We start from the raw sequence: 27,833 nt of genomic DNA, 5'->3' as shown, positions 1-27,833 counted from the left end.
AGCCAAGAATACTGGAGTGGGTTGCCATGCCCTCCTGCATCTCCTTCATTGGCATGCAGATTCTTTACCACTTAGCCACCAGAGAAGCCCTGTAAATCTCAGAAAAAATGCTGAATTGGAGGGGTTTTTGCTTCTCCAAGGCCCCACCTGCAAAACTGTGTGTGTGATTTTTCTGGGAAGGGTGTCTTTAGATTTCTCCGAATTCTCGAAAGGAGAGGTGACCTCAGGACTTCCCTGGTGGTTCAGTGGTTAGAATTCCATGCTCCCTATGCAGGGGGCATGACTTCGATTCCCGGTTGGGGAAACTGGGATCCCGCATGCTGCACAGCCTGCCCCCACCAAAAAAACAAAAAAGATAGGTGACCTCAAAATCAGGGCCAAGTCTTCGGTAGGTGGGAAAGGAGGGGCCTAGGTGTCCCATGTCTGCCCATACTCTCTTGGTCCCAACCTTAGATGGGCCACTGCTCCAGGATCACAGGTAGGGTAGTGCTCTACCTGGAGGGGGGTGGTCATGATATTCAGCTTATCCTCCCATCAGGGTCCCCTCCCCTGGCACCCATCCCAGCTGAGCCCCATCACCCACATTACACTTGGACCCCACCTGACCCTGCTGAGATCCCTTCTGCAGTTTCCCATCACTCAAGCAGGGGTCATATTCTCACTCAGGCCCCAGGTGGCTCTTATACCTTGTCCCCTCTCAAGACCCTTTCCCACTGGCTCTGTTCTGCTGTCTTGCTTTTGCCTCCACATGCCCCCTCCCTTCCCAGCTAACACCTCTTCACATTCTCTTAAGTTCCACCTCCTCTAGGAAGCCTTCCCTGACTGCCCCAGGCTGAGTGGATTATGGTGTCCTCAGGGCTCCCTTAGCCCCATGTGGTACAGACTTCTGACCAGGCAATGTGTCTGTGCCCCCAGAGGAAAGAGCCTTCATAGCTCTTATTCACACTGTAAGATTCACATCTCATTTTAGCTGAGGGTTATGGACTGAACTGTGTCCCCAGAAAATTCATACGCTGGAGTCCTAAGCCCTATCTATGCCTCAGAATGTGACTCTATTTGGAGATGAGACTTTCAGAAAAATCATTAAGTTGGGACTTCCCTGGTGGTTCAGTGGCTAAGCCTCCATGCTCCCAATGCAGGGGGCACAGGTTGGTCCCTGGTTGGGGAACTAGATCCCACATACTGCAACAAAAGATCCTGTGTGCTGCAATTAAGAGTCAGTATAGTCCCCCAAATTTTTTTCTTTGACAGTGTCAGTCGGGGCGAATAAATCAAAGGGATGATCCAGAATGGAGAGAAGTGATTTTTAAAAAAAAGATAATTAAGCCCAAATGAGGTCAGTAGTGTAGACTCTAAGCCAATACGACTGGTGTCCTTAAGAGGAGATTAGGACACAGATACGCACAGAGGCAAGAGCATGTGAGGACATAAGGAGAAGACAGCCATCTATGAGCCAAGGAGAGAGGCCTTTAAAGAAATCAACCCTGCCTACACCTTGATCTTAGACTCCTGGTCTCCACAAATGGAAGAGAAAAATTTCTGTTGTGTAGGACACCTGGAATGTGGGACTTGGTCATGGCAGCCCCGGCATACTGATCCACCCAGTAAAAGCCCTGGTAAGTCCTGCAGTTAGGAACCCCTGTGAATACCCTGCCAGAAATGGAGAGGAAGAAGCAGGATGAGCTCTAACTCTCTGGGATGGGAACTGGGTGGGCATCGTTTGCCATGTTCCTGTCCTCACACAAATGCCAATTCTGATCTTAGGAAGTGGAAAAGACTCCTGATCTGTGTGGCTGCAAGTCCCAAGGAGACAGCACCAGCAGGGCTGGGGAAGTCTGTTTGGCCTGTTGATACTCTCCTACTGACGGTCCCATCATCACGGCCAAGAGAACCATCACTGGTTCCCAGGTTCTGGAGAGGCCAACCCAAGATGTTGGCTGGAACCTGGAAGCTAGTAGATCTTGGAGTCCATGTTCACCTTAGAACGTGGAACGCCCTCTGGAAGAACAGGGTTGGGTGAGGCCTGAGGCACAGGTCAGGGGATGGGACCCAAGGGAGGTGGGCCCCACATGGCTCCCTTGGAAAGAAAGCAAGGTGGGTGCCAACTGGCAGAAAGATTGGAGTTTATTTCTCTGGAAAGGGACGCAGCAGGTCAGGCGGGGGTCAGGGCAGGGAGACACCCTCTAGCTTCTGGTCCAGAGTCTTCAGATCATCCAGGAAGCGGGTCGGGGTGAGGATGTGCGAGGAGCCTGGGCGGGAGGCAGGGGCTGCGGGAGTGGCCTTGGCCCCTGACCCTTCCACCCAGAGGGTCGCTCAGGAAAACCCTGGCTCTCAGGACTCAGGAGTCTCACCTCTTGGAAAGGGAAGGGTCCACTCCCAGGGGACCCCATCCCTGGGAAGCCAAGCCCTAACCCCTCTCACCTAGGGCTCCCAGATGCCAGCCCTGCAGAGGGTCCAGGGTTTGGGGACCCAGAAGGCGCACAGCTATCAGTTCACCAGGAACCCACAGGCGGGAGAGTTGGGCTCCCAGCCCCTGCCCAGCCCAGGAGACACCAGTCTTGGCCACTCACCGATGAGCACCTCCCACTTGCCATCAGTGGCCCTGGTCACTTCGTAGGCGGCCCGCATCTCTGACATGGCCACACCACCCACGATGTAGACAATAAGCCGGGGCCCTGCCCGGGCCTCCACGCCCGCCTTGTTCTTGTGCCAGTGGCCGAAGCGGGCACTGTGCAAGGAAGGCAGGCGGAGGTCAGACTGGGTGGCAGATCACCCCCCCACCCAAGCCTCATTTCCTGTGGGTCCCGGGGTGTCCCCGGCCTCACCTGACGGCAGCCTGGGAGCTGGGTGTGGGGGCAGGGTCAGACACAAAGGGCCACAGCTTTCGGTCCAGCCGGTCTTCCACAGCATCCTAGGGCCAGAGAGGGAGGCTGAGGAGAGGGGCCCGGGGAGTGAGGCCCAAGGTCTGGGGCCTCCTCCACCAGGTATGTTCATGAGCCAAGATCCTGGCAGACAGGGGCCACTACCTGTACCTCTGGCCCCTTAATGACCCAGGACCTGGGGCTTAGCTTCTTAAGGACCCTGCTCCTGCTCAGCTCCTCAGGGACCGAGGAGTGTGGACCTTCAGCCCCTGGAGAAGCCAAGATTCTGAGCCCCCCGCCCCTCAGGAACCCGGAGGCTAGGCATCCAGGATCCATAAGGATAAGGGGGCCTCCAAGTAGGCAGAGGTGCCAGGACTCCATACAGACGGCAGGAAGCAGGAAGCCAGGTCCCAGGCCAGGTCTTTTAGGCTGCTGCTGCTTTTGGCTCCCACAGTGGGGCCGGGGCTGGTACGGGCAGGGCAAAGGGGGACCCAGGTGGCGTCCTGGAGGGCAGAGTTAATAGAGGGGGACAGAAGAGGGGACCAGCAAGTGGAGAGAAGATTAAGCTCTTCTCTCTCTCTGCGCCCCAGTTCCTCCAGTGTGGGATGGGGTTGCCCCTGGACCCCAGGCAGAGCCACGGGGATGCCCATAATGAGGGATTTTCTCTTAAGCCCTAGGGCTTAGGACAGTGAGCAGGGAGGGGCTGAGCATGGCCTGGATGGGGGAGGTCAGGTCCCACCCCCACCAGCGGTACCTCCATCACATCCTTGACGATGGGGGTCCAGCGAGACAGCTGATAGGTGGGCTCTGAGCGCTCCCTCCGCTCCAGTCGGCTGGTGGTCCCAGAGCCCTACAAGTGGGGTGGGTGGGGTTGGTGGGGGAATTAGGGAGAAGGAGGCAGGTCACAGATGGGGCTTGTCAGGCTGGGGGAGGTTGCAGACAGATCGAGGAAGGGAAAATGAGAGAGGGAGAAAGAAATACACAGGTGATGAAACCAAGATGAGACAAAGAAAAAGATCAGGACTGAGAAAGAGATGGGGACGGACGACAGAGGATGCAGAAACAGGGGAACTGAGAGGCGGTGAACAGGGTGACAGACGGGGGCCTGGGAGAGAGGCAGAGAACAGGCAGGCGGAGAACACAAGAGTCGCAGTGGCACCGGAAGCAAGGTTGAGGGAGGAGGGACATGCTGAGAGCCGAGCCTGGGAAGCTGCTGTGTGTGTTCTGGGTGCACTGGTGGCCCTGAGACCTCCGGGAGCCCAGGGTCGACCAAGTGCCCCGTGCTGGGGACACAGCTGTCTACCTGTGGGACTTGGACCCCACGCCCCACGTGGCAGCGCCACCAGGGCTCGGGCTCTATGCCTCATGGCCCCCACTTCTCCTGTGACTCTGAGACTGGGTACAGCCCTGCTGCCCGCCAACCCCCAGACCCTACTCAGGGCTCCCCGTGCTCCAAGAACCACATCACGCCTGGTGCATCCCCGCCCTGGTGCTGTGCCCTCTGACCCCAGCCACTCCCCTCTGACCCAGCGCCCTCTCCCCGGGGGCCCCACCCCTCTCCCTGCCCGGCGTACCCCGGGGTTGGTGACATTGCCCCCCAGCTGCTCCAGGTTCCTGATGAGGCTGCTGTGCGCCTGCACGTTGGCGTGCTGAATCAGCTTGGCCAGGTTCTCCTCGCTCACACCTGGAGGCGGCCGGTGGGTGGGGCTTACGCGCAGGCTCACAGGGTGGTGTGGGCAAGGGGGAGGGTGCAGAGGTGGCCACGCAGGCTTCTGGGTTGAGGGGCTTGGGGGGGGGGCATCGGGAGACCCTCGGGACCGGGGGAGCCACCCAGGCTAGCACAGAGGGCGGATTCCTCGTGTTAGAACTCTGGATGGGAATCCCAGAGTGGGTGGTAGATTGGGGGAGCCTCTGGAATCAGTTGAGGCGGCCAAATTTGGAGGAGTCCTAAAAATAGATTCAGAGGGTCTCCATGCCAACGGAGGCCAATGGAGGGTGGCCCAAGGTCCAGAGGGGTATCTGCGGGGTTTGGCCTGCCTGATGTGTAGGGGCATCTGCAGGGGTGAGAGCCTCCCACAGTCACCGGAGACCGTGGTGAATGGTGGTATACCAACCCCCCGCCCCCGACTCCAGGCCCCCTATCTACCATTCCGTAGCAGGATGTAGAGCAACAGAACCCGGATCTTGTCATAGGCTGGCACTGCAGCGTCCAGCAGCACCGGTACAATCAGCTTCATGGCGTCCTTGATCTTCTCGCCCTCTGCGTCCGAGCCCATGGCTAAGTCCTGCAGGACATGGGGGTCAGCCACCACGTGAGGGGACGTGGCAAGGCAGGGGCGTCCCCATGGACCTCGGCAAGACCTCTGGGCTTCATTTTGCTCTACCAGTCTCTGAAGGTTCTACACCTGTTCGCCGTGAGGCCCCACCCCGCACACAGGCCCCTCTTCGCCATAGGCTTTACCCTCTCGCGGTTCAACCTCCTCCCCTACAGGCCACACCCCTTGCACAGGCCACACCCCTTGCACAGGCCACACCCCTTGCACAGGCCACACCTCTCCACAGGCCCCGCCCCTTATCCAGGCCAGCCGTTTCCAAGGGTCTGTGTGTTAATTGCTCAGTGGTGTCCGACTCTTCATAACCCCATGGACTGTAGCCAGCCAGGCTCCTCTGTCCAAGGAATTCTCCAGGCAACAATACTGGAGTGGGTTGCCATTTCCTTCTCCAGGGGATCTTCCTGACCCAGGGATGGAACCTGAGTGTCCCTAATTGCAGGCAGATTGTGTCTGAGCTCCTTGGGCTTGCCCTCCCCACAAGAAACTGCCTCTCCAAGGGGCTGGCCCCCACAGGCCCTACCCCCACACTCCCAGTCTCCTCTCCACAGATCTCACCCTTCACACAGGCCACACCTCTCCAGAGGCCCCACCCCTTACCCAGGTCCTACCTTTCTCCAGGCTGGGCCACCCCCACAAGTCATAGACTGCCCCAGAAATGCCTCTCCACAGGCCTCGCCCCCCGACTCCCAGCCCAGCCCATACAGACCCCACCCCTGCCCAGGGCCCACCCACCTGTTCCACGCTGCACAGCTTCTCCACGCAGCCCTTGAAACGCTTCATGCAGTCATCGGCTAAATGCAGGTGCGTAGAGTACTGTAGGTGTGGGAGTCAGCGGTAACAAAGACTGAATCAGGGTGGAGACAGGGTGACAGTTGGAGGCGCGAGGTTCCTGGTCTCCACTCATCACTCACCTTGTTCAGCTCCTTCTGGTACTGTGGCATCTTTTTCAGGATATGGGACAGGTCTTTGATGTTGGCCTGGAAACAAGGCTGAGCGTGAGGCCAGGCCCTGCCTACCCGAGTCCCCCAGTCCAGGTTGGGGCTCCCGACTGAGGTCCCGCCCCTCCCAAGTGGCCCACCCTGCCCGGGCCGCACCCTACATCCTAGTCTACCTTGTCTGTGGTCAGCCTCTTGCTCTCACAGAAGTTCTTTAGGAGCTCCGTGACCTTCCTGGCGGTGAGAGTGGGCAGGGGGTAGGTTGGGGACTGGTGCCGAGACAGTCATTTGAGGGCAGAGTTGGGGGTGGGGGTGGGGTCACACGGCCCGGGGATGCCAGTCAGGGGACACAGGTCGCGTGCGAGCCCACACTGGAGAGGCATGGGGAGGCCAGCAGAGGGGTGTGGCTCGTTGACAGGCATTCACGGAGTACTGGGTCCACAGTGGGGGAGCGGGGGGACGACCGCGTGCCAGAGGGCCCCCAACCCCGATGCCCACCGCAAGCACACGCAGGCGCGCACACGTACTTGGACACATCCGCAATGTGCATGTGCCGAAGCTCCACCCACAGGTCATCATCCTCGTCCAGCAGCACCGCCTTCTCCCGGGCCTCACTGAGCCCCGTGGTCTCGTACCTGGGAAAGCCAGAGACATGAAGGTTGCGAGCACTCGCTGAAGACCAGGGACTCGGGTCTGCAGTGAAGGCAGAGGACAAGTTCCAGGGTCTGCCCACCTGTAGGTGTCCTGCTCGATGTCCAGCAGGTCGTAGACCATAGCCTGGAAGGTGAGCTCATGCAGCAGTGGGGACACGGGGTCGGCCGCCCGGTCCATGATGAGTAACTGTGAGCGAGTCTTCTCAGGGCCCTGGGGTAAAAGGGGTGGGCAGGGGTATGAAGTCATTGACCCTGACCCTGGCTGGAGCCTCCCTCCACCTCCCCAGAAAGCCCCCTCACCTCGCCCAGATTGGGAGTGTCTGCCTTAAAGGCGTTCAGCTTGGCTAGGACGGCGTGGGCCAGCTGTGCCGTGTCCTCTGGGCCCCTGGGTGTGGGGTGGGCAGACATGGGGTGGGTGCCTCAGGGTGTGGGGCTGGGGAGGGCCAGTTGGCACAGACTGGGAGTCAGGGATGGGGTTAGGGATGGGAGTCAGGGGTCAGGGTGAGGACTGGAGCTGGGGTTGGAAGAGAGGTGCAGGGTTGGAAGCAGGCTGGGGTCAAGTTCAGGGCGGCATCCGGTTGGGGACGCACCTGCGGTAGCGGATGGCCGGGTACTCCTGCAGGGTGGCGCACAGGGTGGCGATCTGCTGGGCCAGCGCCTCCAGCTGCCGTGCTCGCTCGCCCGCCCGGAAGGGGCAGTAGAGGTTGTAGGTGCTGTGGGGGGCATCCAGGGAGAACACCTGGGAGGGCAGAGAGCCGCCACCACTGGAGGTGCGCCCCTGCCCACCTCCAGCCGTGGCCATGTGCCACTCCCTGGGCCTTCTTCTGGTCTCTGGAGCCTGCTTTGTAGGTCTGGGGCAGCCCCCTACTACTGTTCTGTGGACTACCCTAGCCCCTTCCGCCTTGGATGGGAAGACTGAGAGGTGAGCTGTATGCTGCCCCTGCTGTTGCCCAGGGAGACAGAACTGCAGGTGACTACTGCACTAATAGTTCATTCCACTGGTTGTTAGCTGCTTTCCTTTCTGATTCAGCACCCCCTTTACTTATCGCCTTGACTGTTTCCTAGGGAACCTGGGATATTTGGTGACAAAGCCCCACTTCCTACCCAGAACTAAGCTGGGCTATACCTGAGCTTCGTACGGGAGGAAGGCAAGGTGGATCTCTTTCAGCGTCTTCACCACCTTTGCCAGACGGGAGCGACCCAGCTCACTGAACAGGGGCTCAGGGCAGGCTGGGAATGGGCAAGATGGGGCATCAGGCCAGGGCAGCCCTCACACCCCCTTACCACCGCACCCCCACCCAGCTCTCCTCACTCACTGTCGGTGAAGAAGACGTGTGCTGCTTTGTAGGTGAAGGTCGGGGTCCCTCGGAAATCTGCGATCAGGGCCTGTACCGACTGGGGAAGGTGGATCACGCTCCAGGCCTGGCCCAGTACCCTTAGAAAGACCATCCCCTGACCCAACCTCCCAGCCGCTGCCTGCCCCCCATACACACACAGACATGCGCACCCACACACACGCATGCGCGCACACACACACGCTATCATAGGCACCTTCTCTGTGGGGCTCAGCAGATAAATAGCCTCCAGGCTGGGGATGGGTTCTCGCCTTTTGTTGATGTCCTCCACAACTAGTAGGAACAGAGAAAGGGGACGTGTGGATGGCACTGGGGCCAGGGCACATGGCAGAGTCGCACACTCAGGGAGTTGGACACTTGTGGTACAGAGGCAGGAGGGGAAATGCACACTCCCTGAGGCTCCTGAGCTTCAGGGGACACATCCATGGATCACAGGGCTAAGAGCTACATGGGCAGGGCTCTGTACATTTGGGATCACACAGTCATCGCCTCCTGGGGATGGACCTTAGAAAGTTACACATTCTCGGGGTCACATGCTGAGAGTCCCACATGGAGTTCCACACAAAGGGGTTACACAGCTGGGGAGGTGACCCCTTAGGGGTTGCAGCTGGGGAGCCCCTTGCATGGGAAGTCTGCCTATCTAGGGGTTGCCATATCTGGGCTGTCTGTACAGGAAACTGCATCCGTGGAAGTTCTGGACAAATTCAGGGGATCCCACACACTGGTCCCAGCTGAGCAGCCTGGGGTGGGGGTAGCCACTCACTGGTGATGCCCTCGGCCAGGATGTCTGACATCTTGCAGCAGGATGACAAGATGCGCATGCTCGGGTGGTCCATGATGAGCACCTGTCCAGATGGATGGAATGGACAGAAAAGAGGGTGGGAGAGGCTGAAGCTGTCCCGGAGGAGGGGCTGGAGCCATGGGCAAGTCTCTCAGCTTCATGAGCTGGCTGAACGAGAGGACCCAGGACCCCACCCAAGCCCATCCCAGACCCACCCACGTGACCCCACCTCTGTGGACCAGCAGCCTCCTCAAGGAGCTGGAGGTGGGGGGTGTCCCACATTCAGGGCCCCCTCATATGGGTTTGGACAAGGCATTCTATCTTGCCCCTACCTTCCACTCCCCATCTTTCTTGACGCTCCGAATGACTCCGCTCAAAATTTCTGCAGGGAAATGAGGGGCGGGCTCAGTATGTGGGGTTCTCTGGCCCCACGGTTTCCCCCAACATTCTGGGTCCTGGGTTGGACTTCCATCGGAACTCCCATTTACTCCTCCCCCTCAGTCCTTTGACGTAGCTCCTGGTCACCCCCAAATTATAGACAGGGCCACTGAGGTTCAGAGAGGAGAAATAAGTTACCTAAGGACCCTCAGCACCTAAGTGGCAAGTGCCTGGAGCATAAGTAGTAGATAAATATGCTTTAGATAAACGAATAACTGGAAAGCCAGGACTCACGTAACAGGTCTACCTGCCTCCAGAGCTGGGCTCTCCATCCCCCTATCTACTGGAGTACTCCTGTCATGTAGATTTCAGCCACACCCTCATTCCACCTCCATCGTTTACCCTGAACCAGAACGCAGGACCCCTGGATCCCTGTCTGAAACATGCCTGGCTGTGGTCATCCCATTACCCAATATCCAGCCTCAGTTTCCTCATTTGTAAAATGGAATCAATGGCTCTCCTGTCTCCCCATCAACCCCTTCATAGGAGGAGGCTCCTTTCTCAGTTGGGGTTTGGGGAGTTTGAGCCACACTAGGCTCTCCCTAGTGGAGGGAGTGGGCAAAAGGGCCAGGGCGGCCCCGCCCAGCAAGAGTGTCCTGTCCACTGTTATCAAGACTGCCAGGGCGGAAGGAGCCTCTGAGGCCGGAACTACAGGAGGTGGGGGAGGGGACGACCTCCACCCCTCCCCCCAGCACCCGGCCCGCCAGGCCAGGATGCCAGGGTCCCCAGGCTGCACGGGGCTCTTGGGGGCCGGGCAAGGAGCAAGGCGTCCCCCGCCCTTGGATCTGCATTGGAGCCTGGACGCGCATCCTGAGCACTCTCACCACCTGGGGTCGCTGACCAGCGCACCCAGGCCCGGCCGGCCGCGGTCCGCACCATGGGGCCCCAAGAGTCCAGCCCACCGGACTTTGCCCGGCTCAGACACCCGGGAGCCTGGCTGTCCAGCGGTGCCCTCCCCACGCCCATTCTCTAGGGGGTCTAGGAGTCCATGCCCAGCGCCTGTCTCGCCACCCTTGGTCTGATTCCTTTGGGTCCCCGGAGTTTAGTCTCCCAACTTTGTTCCGCTCCCTCAAGGGAGAGCCAAGTCCCCGCCCACCCCCTCGAGGGTCAGGTGCTCGACGCCCAGCCAGGTCCCCAACTCCCCGCCACTTGCCTCCCAGAGCCCCTGCGCCCCCGGCCCCCCGCCCCCAGGGGGCGGCACTCACTTTCCCCTACCACCGCCTTCAGCCCCGAGGGCGCCATCTTTCCCTAGGGGCGCCGCCGCTTCCGGGTCTGTCCCAAGGTGGGGGCGTGGCCCCGCACGTAATCCACGTGGACCCCGCCCCGCGGGGCCGGGGCACGCCCCCTACCCACCTGGCCCCGCCCCTCCACTGGTTCTCGGAGAAGTTGCGTTCCCTGCGTCCCTGCAGACACTGCAGACACCTTCAAAGTCGCCGGAGGAGCACGCCCCGACGACACGTTCATAGACGTGAGCTCAGACACACTTCCCTAGCTTGTGTGCAGGGAGAAAGTGGGATCGCAAGGCAATATTAACCACTTTATCTTCCCCAGGCATAGTTCCACCCTGGCAGAAATTTCTCCCTTGTGTCTGAAGGATACTGTGTGTACCTGCCTGGAGCTACGGGACCACAAACCGGTGATCCACTTACCTTCTGTTCCCGAGTTTAGTAGCAGCAATGGGCTTGGGCAACACTTGATAAGGAGGCCTGGGGGAAGGTTGGAGCTAAGCCAGCAATTATTGGGTGCTAAGTTCTCAGTTGGGGCTTCTCTGGTGGCTCAGATGATGAAGAATCTGCCTGCAATGCAGGGGTTCGATTCCTGGGTCGGGAAGATCTCCTGAAGAAGGAAACAGCAAACCCACTCCAGCATTCTTGCCTGGAGAATTCCATGGACAGAGGAGTCTGGCGAGCTACAGTCCATGGGATCACAAAGAGTCTGACACGACTGAGCAACTAACACGCACACACAGGTTCTCACTCGACGCTGCAGAGGCCCTGATGGGCAGTGCAGGTTGGACAATGAAACCGTAGCTTGGACTGACCCTTGTCCAAGGCCGGTGATGAATAGGCCTATTACAGTCTGAAGCACGAGTCAGTCCCAGGAGGTATGCTAGTCATAGCCTTGCTGATGCACACTTGAATTCATTGGCATGTTCAACTGCTTGCACACACACACACACACACACACACATCTCAATTTACACTCAACTTGAAATTTCAGGACCTTCCCCGGCTGTGTGCCAGCAAAGGGCTGACACTTTATCACACAGCTAGGCACAGTCCAGCATCACCTCCTTTCGATGAGGATTTAAGGTGTGACACTCATGTGTGGATGCAGGCTCCTGAGCCGGCTCAGTCCTGAATGCGAGCTTTTATTTGGCCATGTTATTTTTAAGAGTTTAGCCAGGTGCCAGGCCCTCTGCCACTTTCACAGGATGGGCACGGGACTGACAATAATGAATAAGACCAGAAAGCCTGTCAGGCACACTTAAAGTTGAATGGAGGAGGAGGGGAGAGAATGATCAATTATGCCTTAAGGAAATAAAGTGATGCGATAGCAAATTTGGGGGTGGGGTGGGGGCACTCTATTGGTGGTGGTGCCAGAGGGGTATCCTGAGGAGGTGATCTTTTAACCCTGAACGCTACTAGGGAGCAGCTGTGCATAGAGAAGCAGGGGATGAGATTGGAGGAGTGGCTGGAGTGAGATGACAGTGGGGATGTCCCCCTCCCCGACAGAAGCTGAGGTTGGAGGGGCCACAGAGACATGCCCCAGTGGGGCATGGCAGGACTAACCTAGCCCAATTTATGTGGGATTGAGAGGTTTTCAGGACCCAGGGCTTTCAGTGATAAAACTGGGACAGTCCTGGACAAACCAGGAGGGCTGGCCTCTCTACAAAGGAGCTTTGGTTTTTCTTTTGTTTCTCTCTCTCATCTTCTCTCTCTCCCCATCTCTACCATCCTTTTTTTCCTCTTTGTTTCTTAGCTTTATTACAATATAATTCACATACAATTTAACCACAGAGAGGGGACAATCAATTGCTTTATCCATATTCACAGTTGTGTATCCATTACCTGTCAATTTAAAGTTATTTACTGAAGTATAGTTGATTTACGTCAATTTCTACTTTACAGCAAATGATTCAGATATGCACGCACATTCTTTTTCATATTCTTTTCCATTATGGTTTATCACAGGATATTAAATACAGTTTTGTGCTATACTCTATATAAAAGTTTGCATTTGCTAACCCCAAACTCTTAATCCATCCCTCTTCCACACCTCCTTGCATTTGACAACCACAAGTCTCCTTTCTATGTCTGCTAGTCTGTTTCTGTTATGTAAATAATTTGTGTCATATTTTAGATTCCATACATGAGTGAAATCAGATGGTATTTCTCTTTCTATCTTACTTCATCTAGTATAATAACCTCTAGGTCCATGTTGCTGCAAATGGCATTTTCATTCTTTTTAATGGTTGAGTAATATTCCATTGTGCATATGTACACATCCATCTGTTGATTCTCCATCTATTATCCATTCATCTGTTGTTTCTGTGTCTTAGCTATTGTGAGTAGTGCTGCAGTGAACACTGGGGTGCACGTATCTTTACAAATTACAGTTTTCCAGATGTATGCCTAAAAGTGGAATTGCTGGATCATATGGTAGCTCTATTTTTTATTTTTTTGAGGAACCTCCAATACTGTTCTCCATAGTGACTGCACTATCTTACATACCCACTCACAGTGTAGGATGGTTCCCTTTCCTCCACATCCTCTCCAGCATTTATAAGATTTTTAAATGATGACCATTCTGACCAGCATCACCAGTCAAGTTTAGAACATCTCCATGATCCCATGGTGTTCAGGTTTTCTCCTGAGGACAATGGGGGCCAAGGGAGAGTTCTGAGTGGGGGAGGGAGGGGACCCCTGTGGTTCCTGAGAGGAAGGATGGATTGTAGGGGCAATGGCGGGGGGTGGGGGGGTGGAACTGGAAAACCCAGAGGAAGCTGGGACCACCTCTAGCGTCTCAGTCTGTCCCCTGGTGGTGAGACTCTGTAGAGTCTGGCCTCACTCTACCAGGTGAGGATAATCAGGGCTTCTGCTGCTATGGGCTCAAGGGTGTGCTAACCACCCCCTTGAAGGAAAAAAAAAAGTATGTTACAGTCCTTATTCCCAGTACCTTAGAATGTGCCCTGTTTTGGATATATGGTTTTTGCAGGTACGGTTAGTAAAAGATGAGATTGCGCTGCGGTAGGGTGAGTCCCCAGAGCAGTGTGACTAGTGTCCATATCTTAGGACAGCCGTGTTGAAACAAGTACACGAGGGGGATGTCTGTGATGACAAAGGCAGAGACTGAAGTCCTGCAGCGACAAGCCACAGGATGCGAAGGACTACCGGCAGCCACTCGAACCCAGGGAGATGCAAGGGAAGATTCTCTCCTCCGCATGGCCCTGCCAACACCTGGATTTTGGACGTCTGGCCTCTGGAACTGTATGATGATAAATGTCTGCTGCTCTAAGCTACCTCGTTTGGCATACTTCGTTAAGGCAGCCTGGGGAACTAATATGTCTGGGGGGGGAAGCAGGACATCACGTTGGCATTTAGGGTCATGGGGTCACAGAGAGGATGTGGACAGGGGCTCCAGAGGGCAGTGGGCTGTCTGGGGAGGAGGACCAAGCTTTACAATCGGGCAGAGATGGTCATGGTGCAGCCCCTTTATCCTGAGAATAAGCTTTAACTGGTTTCCAGAAAGGCATCCTGGGGAGGGGGTGGGGTGCACATGGGGTCCTCCCAACAGCACCCTCTCCCGGGGCACTGATGGGGAGCCACAGCTGCTCAGGGGAGGGGGTGGGGTTTCCTTCCTGCCTCCCTTGCCAGGACTCTAGGCTCTCATCCCTAACTGGGACCGGGAGAGGGGGGTCAAATGGGAGGAGACAGGTCCACTTGGCATTGGTGATGGGGACAGGTGCTCCCACAACTTCCTGGTTTTCTGGGGGGATGGGGTGGGGACAACCAGGCCTGGGGACAGTAGTAGAAGGGGTGGCCAGGAGACAGAGGTGGAGCCAGGCTAGCTGGTGGTGGCTCAGGTGTCCTTGAGCTTCCTCTCCTCCCACCACCTGTGGATGCAACTGCCTTTCCAGCAAATACGGGTGGGCAGGGTGGATGCAGATTTCATCTGAGCTGTCCCATGGTCCAGTCCTCTCCCAAGGGGGTCCAGTCAGCTCAAGTTCTCCACTGTGGGGACCCTGCACCCCACCTCAGAGTCCAGGAGGCCTAGCAGGTCCTAAACCCAGGTCACCCTGCCTCCTGCCCCCACAGCAACCCCAGCCTCACGCTGCAAAAACAATTATCTGGATCATCTTTATGGGGCTTAAGCTTGGGTGGGAGCAGATGGGGCATGAGCTAGGGATTTGGGGCTGGGTATCCACTACACACACCCTGCCCCCCCCCCCCCCCAATCCCAGTCTCTTAAAAAGCCTTCTCTGGCCTGGGGCCGGGGCAGAGGCCAGCGGAGAGGTGGACGGGATCCAGGGGAGGGGAGCAGGGACAACAATGGACCAGGAAGAGGAGGATGTGGGCTCTGCCTGTGACAAGGTGAGCAGGCCCCATCCCCCCACCCCCCACTCAAGGGCCCGTGAATGACAAGACTAATTCGTTTGTAGGGCACCTAATTAGCAAGGAGTCTTCTGGGACCCCTGACCCAGTTGCCACCTAAGAAGGTGCAGGAGGGCACTTGAGGTTCTGAATGCCTAATCCGGCCCCCAGCGAGGTCAGGGCTCTCAGTGATGACCCCATGGGGGGAGGGGGCTGGGATAAGGGAGCAGCCCCTGGGAAGGTCCCCTGGCTACTGTCCGAGTCCCAGGTCGCCCCGCAGTCAGACCCCTATGTAGGCCGTCAGCCCTCTCTCTTGGGGCAGTGCTGCAGTCACGTGGCACTGCTGGTGGGGCCCCCTGGGGCAGAGGCCAGGGCGAGATTGAGAAGGAGACTCATGTCTCATTTGGAGCAGCTCTGCAAAGCAGCACATCGGCGGGGACCATGGTGAGAGCCACGGAGAAGTTCAGGGCGGGCCTTGGAGCCAGGTGGAAGCTGGCTGGCTGGGTAGAGGGGTCCCCTGGCTGAGGGCCGGCTGGACTGAGCCTGTCTGTTCCCCAGGCTGGCTCCCCAGACCAGGAGGGCTTCTTCAACCTGCTGAGCCACGTGCAGGGCGGCCGGATGGAGGAGCAGCGCTGCTCACTGCAGGCGGGGCCGAGCCCAGCCTCTGACAGCCGTGAGAGTGGGCAGCAGGGTGTGCAGAAGTGGCTGTGATGTGGGTGGCCGGGCATGAATGGGGCAAGTGGCCACCTGGGGGACCTGTGGGCAAGAGTCTGAGAAAGTGAGCCGGTGACTGGGGACAGAGATGCCCATGGGTTGGGGGCAGATACCAGCATGCTTCTTGGAGGATGTGAGTGGGGGGTGGCAGGGTGGGCTCGGGGGCTCCAGCTGGGCTGTCTGAGCTCCCCACGGCCTTGGCTCCATGCAGAGAGCGGCCCTGCACCCGAGATGGACAGCCTCATGGACATGCTGGCCAATACCCAGGGCCGCCGCATGGATGACCAGCGAGTGACGGTCAGCGCCCTGCCTGGCTTCCAGCCTTTGGGCCCCAAGGTAGGTGATGATCTTCCTGGGCTGAGGAGAGACCAACCAGGCTGAGGTCTTTAACCCTGCCTTCCATCCCCAGCCAGGAGTGCAAGGGGCCCCACCCCCACCTCTGTCCGTCCATCATCTGGTAGGAGCACTCATCCTGAGTCCCCGCCAGTCACAACACCCCGGTGGATCCAATATCCCAGTTCGGAGGGAGGGCAGAGGCCCAGATAGGGCTGAAAAGGGATCAAGGTCATGTCTGGGGCATGTTCAAGTCAGAGACTTGGCGGGAACTCAAGGCTCCTGAGCCCGGGTGTCTGAGAGCTGTGAAGAGGTGATGGAGAATAGCCCCTCCCTGGGAAGGCTCCCCGAGGGTAGAGGACAGGTGAGCCTGTGCAGAGGACGCATCCAGACCCCCACGGGTCCACATCACACATACTTGCCCACAGCTTGGGTTCTGATCAGGACCCCAATGAGGTCCCCAAGGCCCACCAGCCCCAAAATACCACCCTTAATGTTGAGTAACCGAGGAGCACAGAGGCTCAGGGATGGTGGGAGCAGGTTAGGGGAGGGGGGAGGTGTGACTCAGTTGCCATCTGCCGCCTCCCTCCAGTGTCTGTGTCCCACTCTGGCTGGCACTACCCTCACCCCCTCTCTTTGGTTGACCCCTGTGTATCAACAGGACGGAGTGCAGAAACGAGCTGGGACCCTCAGTCCCCAACCCCTCCTCACCCCTCAGGACCCAGCTGCTCTCAGTTTCCGTCGGAACAGCAGCCCCCAGCCCCAGACACAGGCCCCCTGAGGGCCTAAGGCGTCCTGGGCCCCACTTGGCCCCTGAGAGCTGACAATAAAGCACTTCCATGAGCAAACAAAGAACCGTGTGTGTGTTATTCTGTGGGGAGGGCTGGAATTCCGGCACTTGGAGGCCTCAGGGGCTCTGCTGGGCAGCACGAAGGAGTTTCTCCTCCCGCTGCTTCCGTATCCTCTCTTTGAATTCTTCTAGCTCTCGGCGCTGGGGAGGTGAGATGGGAAGGAAAGAGAGGCAAATGCACCTCAGAGCCTGGATCTTGTTCCCAGCCCGCCTCCCCTTAACCCCCCAGATCGTGGTTTCAGAGCTCACTGTCTACAGTGAAGCCTGTGTCAATTACAACCCCAGATTAGCTTCAGCCTTCAGGGGGTTCCCTGATAGCTCAATTGGTAAAGAATCCATCTGCAATGCAGGATACCCCAGTTCAATTCCTGGGTCAGGAAGATATGCTGGAGAAGGGATAGGCTACCCACTCCAGTATTCTTGGGCTTCCCTTGTGGCTCAGCTGGTAAAGAATCCATCTGCACTGTGAGAGACCTGGGTTCAATCCTTGGGTTGGGAAGATCCCCTGGAGAAGAGAAAAGCTACCCACTCCAGTATTCTGGCCCGGAGAATTCCATGGAATGTATAGTCCATGGGGTCGCAAAGAGTCAAACGCGACTGAGGACTTTCACTTTCACTTTCAGGGAGAGGGCAGTTAAGGAAATCATATGTCCCTCCACTCTAGGTTCCCTGCCCATGACTGAGGGTCTCATCGTGGCCACAGGAATCCAGGCCCCACCCCTCTCCGGTGGGAGGAAAATTACATGGCTTACCTGGTCCTCCTTCTCAGGGGGCCACAGCTCCCTCTGTAGGGACAAAGTCACAGCTGGAGTCACAAGCCAGAAGCCTCCAGAGCCCCGCATCCAGGGCAGGGTCGGCTCAGGGGAGGCTGACCCTGGTCCCTCATACCCTTCCCCACCCCCTGGAATGAACCGGTGCCCACCTTGCGCTGTATGACATAGTCCTCAAACCACTCGGCCTGATTGGCAATCCAGAACATAGCCACAGGGAAGGTGAGGTAGATGGTCATCTGGAAGGGAAGGGGACGGATGAGTAGTCAGGAATTACCATCCCCGCCTCCACCCCTACTGTACAGAGGCTGCTCAGAGTCTGGAAGACCATCCTCTGGCTGAGACGAGGTTTTTCCTCAGGGCTCTCCAGAGCCTCAAAACTCCCATGAAGGATACAGAAGTCACACACCTTTAAGTCTAGTCCCCAGAATCCAAGAGCCACCCCCACCCACCCCAAAAGCCCCCTCCGAGTCTGGAAGACGCTTTCTCAAAGAAACACAGACATATTGGCCCCAGGAGCAGAAGAACTCTACTACAATAAAGGCATCTCTTTGAGACCTCAAACCACCCCCAGTTAGATTCCAGGGCACTCTCAGACCCAGGACTCATTCTTCAGAGACTAGGAGTCGGTCTAGGAGAAAGACGCACATCCACTGTAAACCCGAGAGCTCCGCCAAAGCCTTTAGTCTTCCCTCTTAGAGCCTCCTTCCCAGGTCACATCTCTCAGAGGGCTTTCCTCACACCTGCCCTCCCAGAGCCCGAAACCAGCGCCCCCTCCTCTGCGTCTCCAACTGTAAAGGTCCCTTTCAAATCTCTGGGGTTTTTGCCCCAGAGCCCCTCTCTCGGAGGCCTCCCTTTTCAGAGCTTTCTCCTCATACAGGAAGAACCCCGCGCCCAGCCTTCCGACCGCTCCGTTGCTCACTGACCCGAAACACCTCAAGCTTCACCCCCATGTTTCTCCTCTTAGGCTTCACAGCCGCTTCCGCCCAAAGCAAACAGTCCAACAAGACAGTAGGTCATTGGGAGTCCGCGGGCTGCACTGCTAAAGCTGATTGGTCCGATTAGCTTTGTAATGACGTCATCTTAGAGCGCTCGCCTCTGCTTCCGGTAACTGGGGCGGTCGAACGGAAAGTCAACAACACCTGGTACTTGATAGGGAAGAGTTCAGCCAATGGGAAATTAGTCTGGTTCGAGAGTGCAGGCCTTTAGGCGTAGACGTCATCATACTGCGACTCCTGTCCGTACCTGGAGAGCTTGGAAAATGGTGGTGATGGCGCGGCTCTCAAGGCCCGAGCGGCCGGACCTTGTCTTCGTGAGTCCGCGGCGGGCCGGGGGTGGCATTCATAGGGGCACCGGGGCTTAGATACCTCAGGGGATTGGGGGTTGGCCACTCGGGGTATTTAGGCTAAAACTGTGCCGGTCTGAGGGCAGGAGGACCCTTACAGGCCGAAGACCGGCTGGTGATGTCAGGACCAGGCTGGTCAAGAGCAAAGATCTGGTGCCGGAGCCCAGGTGACTTGCGTAAAGAGCAAGTGGTCGAAGTTAAGGGCCTGGCATCCCGGACCTAGGACCGAAATGGGAGTGCGCGGGATGTGTACGGGAAGGGAAACTCATGTAGCTAAACTTTGAGAGGCCTGGTGTTTGAAGTAAAAGCATGGTGACCCGTCCAGGGCTGGTTTCATTGGTAAAATCTAAGTGTTACAGGTAACGGTCCAGGTCTGGTGCTGAGCGTTATAGTTTCTGGGATAAAGGCATGGTGTCTGGATGGGGAGAATCTTGGGAAAAGAAGACCTGGTGATGTGGAGCTGAGTCGGCGACAGCCAGTAGAATCCTGGAGAGTCAAAAGTCTTGGTGTTTGGAGTAGAGGCGTGGCATTTTCACTAGATTGATCCTTGGTGTCCCGAGTTAAAGGCTAGGGAACTTGTCCATACCTTTCTTCCTGAGATAAGGATCTAGCTTCCAACTTCTGGGGCAGAGTTGAGCTAAACTGGCTGGTGGGAGCCTGAGATGCCAAAGGTCTGCTGTCTGGGGAGAGTCATGCTCTGAGGAGGTAAGAGTTGGTGACTAGGGTAGAGGCCTAGTGTCGGATCTTGGTGCCTGTAGAGTCTGGTGACCTGGGCCAGAAAGTGGATAGCTTGATTTGGAAGGCCAGGAGAGTGATGTCTGGGTAATAGTCTCGTTCCTGGCCTGGAACCTGGTGACTGAGGAGTCTGATAGTCTGGGTCACGTTGTAGGTCATCAGGTTCTGAGAGGTAAAGTCTGGCCCAGAGTCCTGGTATCTGGGTGACTGGGCTCCAGTGGTGAGCAGTGGCATCTGGGACCTGGGTAGGGGTCCCAGTAGGAGTGGTGCTGTCTGCAGGCTCTTGAGAGCAGGTCTCTTCTCCCCATACCGTGGCCCTGGCAGGAGGAAGAGGACCTCCCCTATGAGGAGGAAATCATGAGGAACCAGTTCTCTGTCAAGTGCTGGCTCCGCTATATCGAGTTCAAGCAGGGGGCCCCCAAGCCCAGGCTCAATCAACTGTATGAGCGGGCGCTCAAGCTGCTGCCCTGCAGGTGAGATTGGCAGCGGCTGCCCTGCCTGGCCCCGCCCCCTGCCCCACCCTACCTTTTCCCATCACACCAGAACTGGCTAGTAGGTCCCAGGTCCCTCCTAGGTGTTGTGTCAGCGAGTAAACATCCTAGGAATCGCTGAGCACACCTTCCCTGATGTCCTGGCCATCCTCCCCAGGCCCCTGCTCCCAGCACTCGTCTCATAGGGCAGAGGGGAGGGTTGCGGGAGTCCAGAAAAGCTGACCAGTCACTGCCCCTCCCTCCACCTCCCAGCTACAAACTCTGGTACCGCTACCTGAAGGCCCGCCGGGCACAGGTGAAGCATCGCTGTGTGACCGACCCCGCCTATGAAGATGTCAACAACTGCCATGAGAGAGCCTTTGTGTTCATGCACAAGGTGGGGAGGGGGCGTGGCTGGGCCAGGGAATGAGTAGGGAGGTGGGGCTCAGAGTCCACAGAGGTGGACAAAGCAGGGGTGGGAATTCTGTGACCTCTGTGCATGCCGGACTGAAAGAGACTTAGTTCCAGGGGCACTGGGGTTCTGGGTCCTGCTGCAGGGGACATCCAGCATCCTGGGGCCCAATGGTGAAGCTGGCAGCTCAGCCCCTCCTCTCCCCACCCCTCCAGATGCCCCGGCTGTGGCTGGATTACTGCCAGTTCCTAATGGACCAGGGACGTGTCACACACACGCGCCGAACTTTTGACCGGGCCCTCCGGGCATTGCCCATCACCCAGCACTCTCGTATTTGGCCCCTGTACCTGCGCTTCCTGCGCTCACACCCTCTGCCTGAGACTGCCGTGCGGGGCTACCGGCGCTTCCTCAAGGTGAGCCCCCTAAAAGGGCGAGATGGGGCCAGGTTCAGGCAGGTGGGCCAGTTCCCCAGGTCAGGGCTTTCCAAAAACGGGCTTGTTGGGGGCACTGTCTGCCCTGACAGACAGGAAATGGGAACATGGCTCGTTGAGACAGGCTTTTGTTTGTGAGTTCTGTGTTCAATCTCCAGAGAGTTTACGAGCATTCACTCCACATCAGGCATTGGGACATGGGTGCTGGGGACAGCATGGCTAAGACAGTCCCTGCTTGCACGGAGCTTTCAGTCTCACCTGACTGCATAAACCAGAGTAAATCTGCAACCATGAGAGGGCAGGGAACAGGAGATAAACACATACCAGGCAGGACTGAGAGTTGAGGGGCAAACAGTGTGGAGGCCTCATGTGGTTTCCCCAAATTTATAGTCTCTTCTGCATCGTGAAATCCTTAGCGCAGTGCTGTTTTAGGTAGGGGGCTTGTGATGAAAGCAAGGCCTGGTCTGTCCAGGCTGGACCGCTGGTGTCTAACCCAGACCAGTGAGGGCTGGGGCTAGACAGGTGCAGCGCTAGCTCCTGCCCAGGATAGTGGTGGGTGGCTGACCGGGGGTGGGGTGGGAGGAGGCATGGTGGTGTGGCCTTGTGGCCCCACTGACAGCCAGTGGTGTGTGGGTGCCCAGCTGAGCCCTGAAAGTGCTGAGGAGTATATCGAGTACCTCAAGTCAAGCGACCGGCTGGATGAGGCGGCGCAGCGCCTGGCCACCGTAGTGAACGATGAACGCTTCGTGTCGAAGGCCGGCAAGTCCAACTACCAGGTGGGCCCTGGGGTGCTGGCCGGGCGGGAGGGCTGGCCGCTTGGGGCCAAGGCTGACCTTCCCTCGCCCCGCAGCTGTGGCACGAGCTCTGTGACCTCATCTCCCAGAACCCTGACAAGGTGCAGTCTCTCAACGTGGACGCCATCATCCGCGGGGGTCTCACCCGCTTCACTGACCAGCTGGGCAAGCTCTGGTGCTCGCTGGCCGACTACTACATCCGTAGCGGTCACTTTGAGAAGGTGCCTGGGCAGGCAGGGGTCTGGGAGCGGGGCAGGGCCTTCTTCCAGCACTCAGCCTTGGGGGACACCTGTGGACGTGCATATGAGCAGAAAACACATGCCAGTGTATTGCTAGTGCACACCTTTGCACATGCCTTCCTGAAGGTGGGGCGAGGCAGACTGCCTGGCTCTGCCAGTGAGCGCACCCACCTTGAACCAGCGAAACCTATGGTCCATGGTGGTAGCCTTGGACCTGTTTTAGCTTGGGTGTCCTCATTTGCTGAAGTTTCCTGAGAATGAACTTTTGAGAGTGACAGTTGCCTTCCCACCTATTGGGACTCGGGCTGGAGTCGGGGTTTGGTGTGAGGGTCCCTCCTGAGTGTTGGTGTTACCATCTGTTCATGTTAGCTGTTCTTGTGGCAGTGGAGTAGCAAGCTTGGGGATGGGAGCAGTGTGGGGGTGGCTTAGAGATCCCTGGAGGGGCTGGCTGGGGCTGCGAGGGTGGGGAAGGGGGGGCCAGGGGCGATCAGAGCAAGAGGGCGGAGCTGGTGTCGGGGCCCAGAGGGGGCCATGCAGGCCTGGGGGAACGGGGAGCCCTGCAGGCCAAGAAGGGGCCGACTCTGTCCCGCTACAGGGAGCTGCCAGTTAGTCAGCTGTGAGCAGGACACAGGCCTGACCAGCTGTGCGTTTTAGAAAATTACAAAGACCCTTCAGGCTGACACTTTGAGTGGACCACATAGGCCAGGGCTGACAGCAGGAGACTGGCCAGGCAGGGGCAGAATGATGGGGTCTCCCACCACTTTCCTTTCATACTACATGTCCCCTTGGGGTTTGGGGGATGGCCGGGAGAATGTGTGCTGGAAAAGGGGGTCAGACTGGCGTGAGGGGTACTTTGTAGCAACAGCTGAGCTCTCTGTGGCCTGCTAAGGTTCAGATCCTGGCAGGGTGGTTGGTCCCCTCTTGGGTCCCACTGGGGCTGGGCCGTCATGTACCTCACTTGAGCCCCATGGTGACTGCACGAGGAGCTGTCACTCTGTTTACTGATGAGGAGCCAAGGTCCCCAGATCATCTGGCAGAAGAGGGGAAGGGAGAGCTCTGACCATTGTTGGGTGCTGGCGGGGCTGGGCAGGCCCTGGGAGTACCCTGCAGGGGTTCTGATTTGGGACGGGTGCTCAGAGGCCAGTTCTGTCAGATGCCTAGGGTCCCTGCGGGGCACACGTGCCTCTCGCCTGCACTTTCCTTACACCCCTCTGCCCCGCTTCCCTTCCCTGCAGGCTCGGGATGTGTATGAGGAGGCCATCCGGACTGTGATGACCGTGCGGGACTTCACCCAGGTGTTCGACAGCTACGCCCAATTCGAGGAGAGTATGATTGCAGCGAAGATGGAGACCGCCTCGGAGCTGGGGCGGGAGGAGGAGGGTGAGCTGGGGGAAGGGGTCCCTAGTGACTCGCTCAGGGGTGAGTGGGTCTTGGCCAGCAGAGAGGGGAGTGTGTTTGGGTGGGTTGCCAGAACTGGAAACACTTTTCAGTGGGGCTTGGGTTGAACGCTGGTGGGAAAGGAGAGCAGAGTGGACAGCGAGGTGGAGAGGGGGCCTGGGCCAGCACTTGGCAGGGAAGGATGTCTGGGGAGGGGAGTGGGATTGAGAGGTTTCCAGGGTAACCTGGACTCTGCGCAAGTGTGGGGTCAGGGTGGCCCTGGGGCAACTCGGGGAGGGAGTGCCCAGATGGACAGTGGGGGTGTGGGGCTAGGGACTGGCTGTGAGCTGGAGGTGCCCCCCGGGACCGTGAGCTGACGCCCTCCACTCTGCCCCGACTCCCTCCACTCTGACCCGACTTCCCAGACGATGTAGACCTGGAGCTGCGCCTGGCCCGCTTCGAGCAGCTCATCAGTCGGCGGCCCCTGCTCCTCAACAGCGTCCTGCTGCGCCAGAACCCGCACCACGTACACGAGTGGCACAAGCGTGTGGCCCTGCACCAGGGCCGCCCCCGGGAGGTGCGTGACGGCCCCACCTCCAGAACCTGTCTTCGCCCCGCCCTCCTCCGAGGCCCACCCCCTTCCCACCAGTTTCCCGCCCAGCCTGACTCAGCCCTTCCCGCCCAGATCATCAATACGTACACGGAGGCTGTGCAGACGGTGGACCCCTTCAAGGCCACCGGCAAGCCCCACACGCTGTGGGTCGCGTTCGCCAAGTTTTATGAGGACAACGGGCAGCTGGACGATGTGAGTGTGGGTGTCGCTTATGGGCGTCTTATGGGTCCTCTGCCCCGCCCCCTGGTGGGCGTGGTCTCAGCCTGGCCTCTGCCCGCCCCGCAGGCCCGCGTCATCCTGGAAAAAGCCACCAAGGTGAGCTTCAAGCAGGTGGACGACCTGGCCAGCGTGTGGTGCGAGTGTGGCGAGCTGGAGCTCCGGCACGAGAACTACGACCAGGCCTTGCGACTTCTGCGGGTGAGCATAGGCGGGCGCGGGGTGGGATGGGCAGGTGAGGGGTGGGATGGACGGGCTTGGGCGCTGCAGGGTGTGCGGTCAGGGTTCCGGAGGCCCCCTGAGCGCCTCCCCCTGGGGTCCTTGCCCCTGCAGAAGGCGACAGCACTGCCTGCCCGGCGCGCTGAGTACTTTGATGGCTCAGAGCCTGTGCAGAACCGTGTGTACAAGTCTCTGAAGGTGTGGTCCATGCTGGCCGACCTGGAGGAGAGCCTCGGCACCTTCCAGGTGAGCCCCTGGGACAGGATGGGGGTGGGATTGCACCTTCTAGCTGAGCCCCTGGGATGGGGTGGGGGATGGGATGGGACGCGCTCCCTGGGAGGGGAAAGGGGCTGACTCCACCCCTGGGGTGTGCCTGCCCCCCCCCGCCCCCGCAGTCCACCAAGGCAGTGTATGACCGCATCCTGGACCTGCGCATCGCCACGCCACAGATCGTCATTAACTACGCCATGTTCCTGGAGGAGCACAAGTACTTTGAGGAGAGCTTCAAGGTGAGGGGGTCCCCACCCAGGTGTCTGGGGAACTGTTCATGTGCTCAGGCAGCCCCCACAAGGTACCCACCCATTGGGCAGCTTAACCCACAGAGGTGCTTTTTCTTCCTCATGGAGGCCCGAAGTCTGAGATCAAGGTGTGGGCAGGGTTGTTTTCCTCCGAGGCCCCCCGCCACTCCCCCCCCCCCTCCCCCGCCGCCTCTGGCTTCCAGAGGTCTCCTCTCTGTGGTGTTCTGGTGTGGCTGCCTCTGCTTTCATGAGGATGTCAGTTGTGTTGGAGCGAGGTCACCTTAGTCATCGCATTTTAATTCAAGTTACATCTTGTAAAATTTTTTTTTCCAAATGCAATCTTGTTCTGAGGTACTGGGAGCTAGGGTTTTGACTTGAATTTGAGGGAACACAGGGACACGGGTCAGCTTGCGACAGGCGCAGAGTTCTGCCTGTGTGTGTGTGTGTGTGTGTGTGGTGGCGTGTCCCTGCCCTGCTGCTCGGGTGACGGGTTGTGTGCACTTGACGGGTTTTCCATATGTGTGTGTACACTCAGGAGCTTTGCCACACTCTTTGAAGTTTTGGTTGTGTACATGTGGGGACCATGCACATATCTGGACAGGGGGGTGTTGTACACATGAGTGCCGCCTCTGAGTGTCAGGCCTGCCCCCCGCCTGGGTGGTGACCTTTCTCCCCAGGCTTCAGTGTCTGTGGAGCTGAGGATCTATTCCCGTTTTCAGCCATAAAGTTGCTGAGTTACCTTAGTGAGTCCTAGTCCTTCTCTGTCTAGGGTCCTGGCAGTCTGTAGAGGGAGACAGGCCACATATTGGCCATCAGGCTGGGTTTTAAGTGCGTGATCATGGGGAGGAACAGGAGGGAGGGGCGGGCTTGAGGGGTCCTCCTGCTGAGGGCTCACACACAGCATCCCCTCGGGCAGGCATATGAGCGCGGCATCTCGTTGTTCAAGTGGCCCAACGTGTCGGACATCTGGAGTACTTACCTGACGAAGTTCATTGCCCGCTACGGGGGCCGCAAGCTGGAGCGGGCACGCGACCTCTTTGAGCAGGCGCTGGATGGCTGCCCTCCCAAATACGCCAAGAGTGAGAGGGGTCATGTGGTCTTGGGAGGGGGGGCATCGCATCCCAGGCCCCACCGCTGACCTCACCCCACCCCGGCTTCGTCCTGCCGCAGCACTGTACCTGCTGTACGCACAGCTGGAGGAGGAGTGGGGCCTGGCGCGTCACGCCATGGCAGTGTATGAGCGCGCCACCAGGGCCGTGGAGCCCGCGCAGCAGTACGACATGTTCAACATCTACATCAAGCGGGCGGCGGAGATCTACGGCGTCACCCACACCCGCAGCATCTATCAGAAGGCCATTGAGGTACCCGCGTTGGGGAGTGGGGGGGAGGGGGGAAGAAGAGAGTCTTGCAGGCAGGGAATCTGAGCGAGCCTGTGTGTGTGTGGCAGACGGCAGGCCCACTGCCCAGGAGCCAGCCTGGTGTGCCCAGGGGGGTATGTGCACCCCCACCCCCATCCCAGCCTCCCTGACCCCTCCCAACCCCACCAGGTGCTGTCTGATGAGCATGCCCGGGAGATGTGCCTGCGGTTTGCTGACATGGAGTGCAAGCTCGGGGAGATCGACCGCGCCCGGGCCATATACAGCTTCTGCTCGCAGATCTGCGACCCCCGGGTAGGGACGGTCCTGAGCCTGGGGAGGGATGGGCGGGGGGTGGGAGGTTGTGGCCAAGCTGACCAGCTCACATTCCTGCTACCCTCCTCTGCAGACGACCGGTGCCTTCTGGCAGACGTGGAAGGACTTCGAGGTCCGGCATGGCAACGAGGACACCATCCGGGAGATGCTGCGGATCCGCCGCAGTGTGCAGGCCACATACAACACACAGGTCAACTTCATGGCCTCACAGATGCTCAAGGTGTCGGGCAGCGCCACGGGCACCGGTGAGTAAGCCCTTGCCGTGGGCGCTGGCCACCCAGGTCTGTGAGCATCAGGGTCTACCCTGTCCCCCACGCCTCAGGCTGGGAACTCCCTGGGGGGCCGGGGCCCCAGGCTCACGTGGGGGGCACCCAGCTGCACCCAAAGCAAAGCAGGCGCGGTCCCCGCGGCGTCTGAGCCCCACGTTCCCTGCGCCCGCCCCCAGTGTCCGACCTGGCGCCCGGGCAGAGCGGCATGGATGACATGAAGCTACTGGAGCAGCGTGCTGAACAGCTGGCGGCGGAGGCTGAGCGGGACCAGCCCTCCAGGGCCCAGAGCAAGATCCTGTTCGTGAGGTGAGGGGAGCGCCCTGAGGCCGGGGCTCGGGGCCGCCCAGCTCTCAGGAGGGGAGGCGCCGGGAGGTGGGGGGCCGCCGGCCCGGCTGAGCAGTGTGGCCCCCGCCCGCCCCAGGAGTGACGCCTCTCGGGAGGAGCTGGCTGAGCTGGCCCAGCAGGCCAACCCGGAGGAGATTGAACTGGGTGAAGACGAGGATGAGGATGAGATGGACCTGGAGCCCAACGGTGAGGGGCCAGTGGGCCAGGTGGGGTGGAGGGTGGAGGGTGGGGGCGGGACCCTCTCCCAGAGAGTGACCAAGTCCTCCTCACACCCCGCCCCCATCCAGAGGTGCGCCTGGAGCAGCAGAGCGTGCCAGCCGCTGTGTTCGGGAGCCTGAAGGAAGACTGACCCCCACCCCTGCCCATTCTGCCTCTCCCCTCAATGAAGCTTGTGTTTGTACGTCCTGGTCTGAGCCTCCTTCCTGCTGCCCAGGTGCCTGAGGGGTTTGCCAACTCAGCGCCCCGCCCCCCTCCACCCCCGGATTGGCTCATGTGGGAGGTGGGGCAGCTGGGCTCCAGGCCAGGGCAGGCACCCGCCCCAG

General features: G+C 58.7%; 4 protein-coding genes across 5 annotated transcripts; 2 read left to right on the top strand and 2 right to left on the bottom strand.

Moving 5' to 3' along the window:
• Window positions 1-2,106: 2,106 nt before the first annotated feature.
• On the bottom strand, window positions 2,107-10,649 carry STXBP2 (syntaxin binding protein 2). Its single transcript, XM_065932939.1, has 19 exons — window positions 10,562-10,649; window positions 9,251-9,300; window positions 8,901-8,982; window positions 8,334-8,410; window positions 8,099-8,177; window positions 7,909-8,012; window positions 7,373-7,521; window positions 7,083-7,167; window positions 6,863-6,993; window positions 6,657-6,764; window positions 6,306-6,363; window positions 6,106-6,171; window positions 5,927-6,007; window positions 5,008-5,146; window positions 4,436-4,545; window positions 3,616-3,711; window positions 2,826-2,911; window positions 2,571-2,728; window positions 2,107-2,249 (listed from the first exon to the last, which is right to left on the bottom strand). The coding sequence occupies exons 1-19, from the start codon at window positions 10,596-10,598 to the stop codon at window positions 2,164-2,166; spliced, it is 1,782 nt and encodes a 593-aa protein (XP_065789011.1). The 5' UTR covers window positions 10,599-10,649; the 3' UTR covers window positions 2,107-2,163.
• Window positions 10,650-14,908: 4,259 nt separating this feature from the next.
• Window positions 14,909-16,851, top strand: PCP2 (Purkinje cell protein 2). Its single transcript, XM_065919111.1, has 4 exons — window positions 14,909-14,950; window positions 15,476-15,641; window positions 15,876-16,000; window positions 16,659-16,851. The coding sequence occupies exons 1-4, from the start codon at window positions 14,909-14,911 to the stop codon at window positions 16,776-16,778; spliced, it is 453 nt and encodes a 150-aa protein (XP_065775183.1). The 3' UTR covers window positions 16,779-16,851.
• On the bottom strand, window positions 16,838-18,620 carry PET100 (PET100 cytochrome c oxidase chaperone). The gene is made up of 4 exons (XM_065932927.1): window positions 18,544-18,620; window positions 17,770-17,856; window positions 17,600-17,632; window positions 16,838-16,988 (listed from the first exon to the last, which is right to left on the bottom strand). The coding sequence occupies exons 1-4, from the start codon at window positions 18,568-18,570 to the stop codon at window positions 16,905-16,907; spliced, it is 231 nt and encodes a 76-aa protein (XP_065788999.1). The 5' UTR covers window positions 18,571-18,620; the 3' UTR covers window positions 16,838-16,904.
• A 190-nt stretch (window positions 18,621-18,810) lies between these two features.
• Window positions 18,811-27,691, top strand: XAB2 (XPA binding protein 2). 2 transcript variants are annotated; one of them, XM_065932904.1, is made up of 19 exons: window positions 18,811-18,929; window positions 20,022-20,170; window positions 20,441-20,564; window positions 20,795-20,992; window positions 21,652-21,786; window positions 21,861-22,025; window positions 23,279-23,423; window positions 23,846-23,997; window positions 24,106-24,225; window positions 24,319-24,450; window positions 24,583-24,714; window positions 24,864-24,977; window positions 25,903-26,065; window positions 26,157-26,347; window positions 26,534-26,656; window positions 26,751-26,922; window positions 27,123-27,252; window positions 27,368-27,477; window positions 27,579-27,691. In XM_065932904.1, the coding sequence occupies exons 1-19, from the start codon at window positions 18,879-18,881 to the stop codon at window positions 27,638-27,640; spliced, it is 2,568 nt and encodes an 855-aa protein (XP_065788976.1). In that variant the 5' UTR covers window positions 18,811-18,878; the 3' UTR covers window positions 27,641-27,691. The 2 variants fall into 2 exon arrangements, with proteins under 2 accessions (XP_065788976.1, XP_065788986.1); XM_065932914.1 differs by lacking the exon at window positions 21,861-22,025.
• The last annotated feature ends 142 nt before the right edge of the window (window positions 27,692-27,833 follow it).

The sequence above is a fragment of the Muntiacus reevesi genome, chromosome 1 (assembly GCF_963930625.1).
Source record: "Muntiacus reevesi chromosome 1, mMunRee1.1, whole genome shotgun sequence".
In the NCBI taxonomy this organism is placed as follows: Eukaryota; Metazoa; Chordata; class Mammalia; order Artiodactyla; family Cervidae; genus Muntiacus; species Muntiacus reevesi.
Note: the sequence above shows the minus strand (reverse complement) of the source record. Positions and strands in the feature narration are given on the sequence as shown.

Bases quoted from the DNA above. Each gene is read 5' to 3' on its own strand.
- PET100 (XM_065932927.1), bottom strand. From the start codon at position 18,570: ATGGGGGTGAAGCTTGAGGTGTTTCGG. The intron at 17,857-18,543 runs GTCAGTGAGCAA...CTTCCCTTCCAG, and splicing joins TGAAGCTTGAGGTGTTTCGG to ATGACCATCTACCTCACCTT. The intron at 16,989-17,599 runs GTAAGCCATGTA...TCACCTCCCCAG, and splicing joins CCCCTGAGAAGGAGGACCAG to CGCCGAGAGCTAGAAGAATT.
- PCP2 (XM_065919111.1), top strand. From the start codon at position 14,909: ATGGACCAGGAAGAGGAGGATGTGGGCTCTGCCTGTGACAAG. The intron at 14,951-15,475 runs GTGAGCAGGCCC...TCCCCTGGCTGA, and splicing joins TGGGCTCTGCCTGTGACAAG to GGGCCGGCTGGACTGAGCCT. The intron at 15,642-15,875 runs GTGTGCAGAAGT...GGCTCCATGCAG, and splicing joins CCGTGAGAGTGGGCAGCAGG to AGAGCGGCCCTGCACCCGAG.
- XAB2 (XM_065932904.1), top strand. From the start codon at position 18,879: ATGGTGGTGATGGCGCGGCTCTCAAGGCCCGAGCGGCCGGACCTTGTC. The intron at 24,978-25,902 runs GTGAGGGGGTCC...CCCCTCGGGCAG, and splicing joins ACTTTGAGGAGAGCTTCAAG to GCATATGAGCGCGGCATCTC. The intron at 27,253-27,367 runs GTGAGGGGAGCG...CGCCCGCCCCAG, and splicing joins AGCAAGATCCTGTTCGTGAG to GAGTGACGCCTCTCGGGAGG.
- STXBP2 (XM_065932939.1), bottom strand. From the start codon at position 10,598: ATGGCGCCCTCGGGGCTGAAGGCGGTGGTAGGGGAAA. The intron at 4,546-5,007 runs GTAGATAGGGGG...GGCCGCCTCCAG, and splicing joins CTACATCCTGCTACGGAATG to GTGTGAGCGAGGAGAACCTG. The intron at 2,912-3,615 runs GTACCGCTGGTG...CTCTGGCCCTAG, and splicing joins TCGTCAAGGATGTGATGGAG to GATGCTGTGGAAGACCGGCT.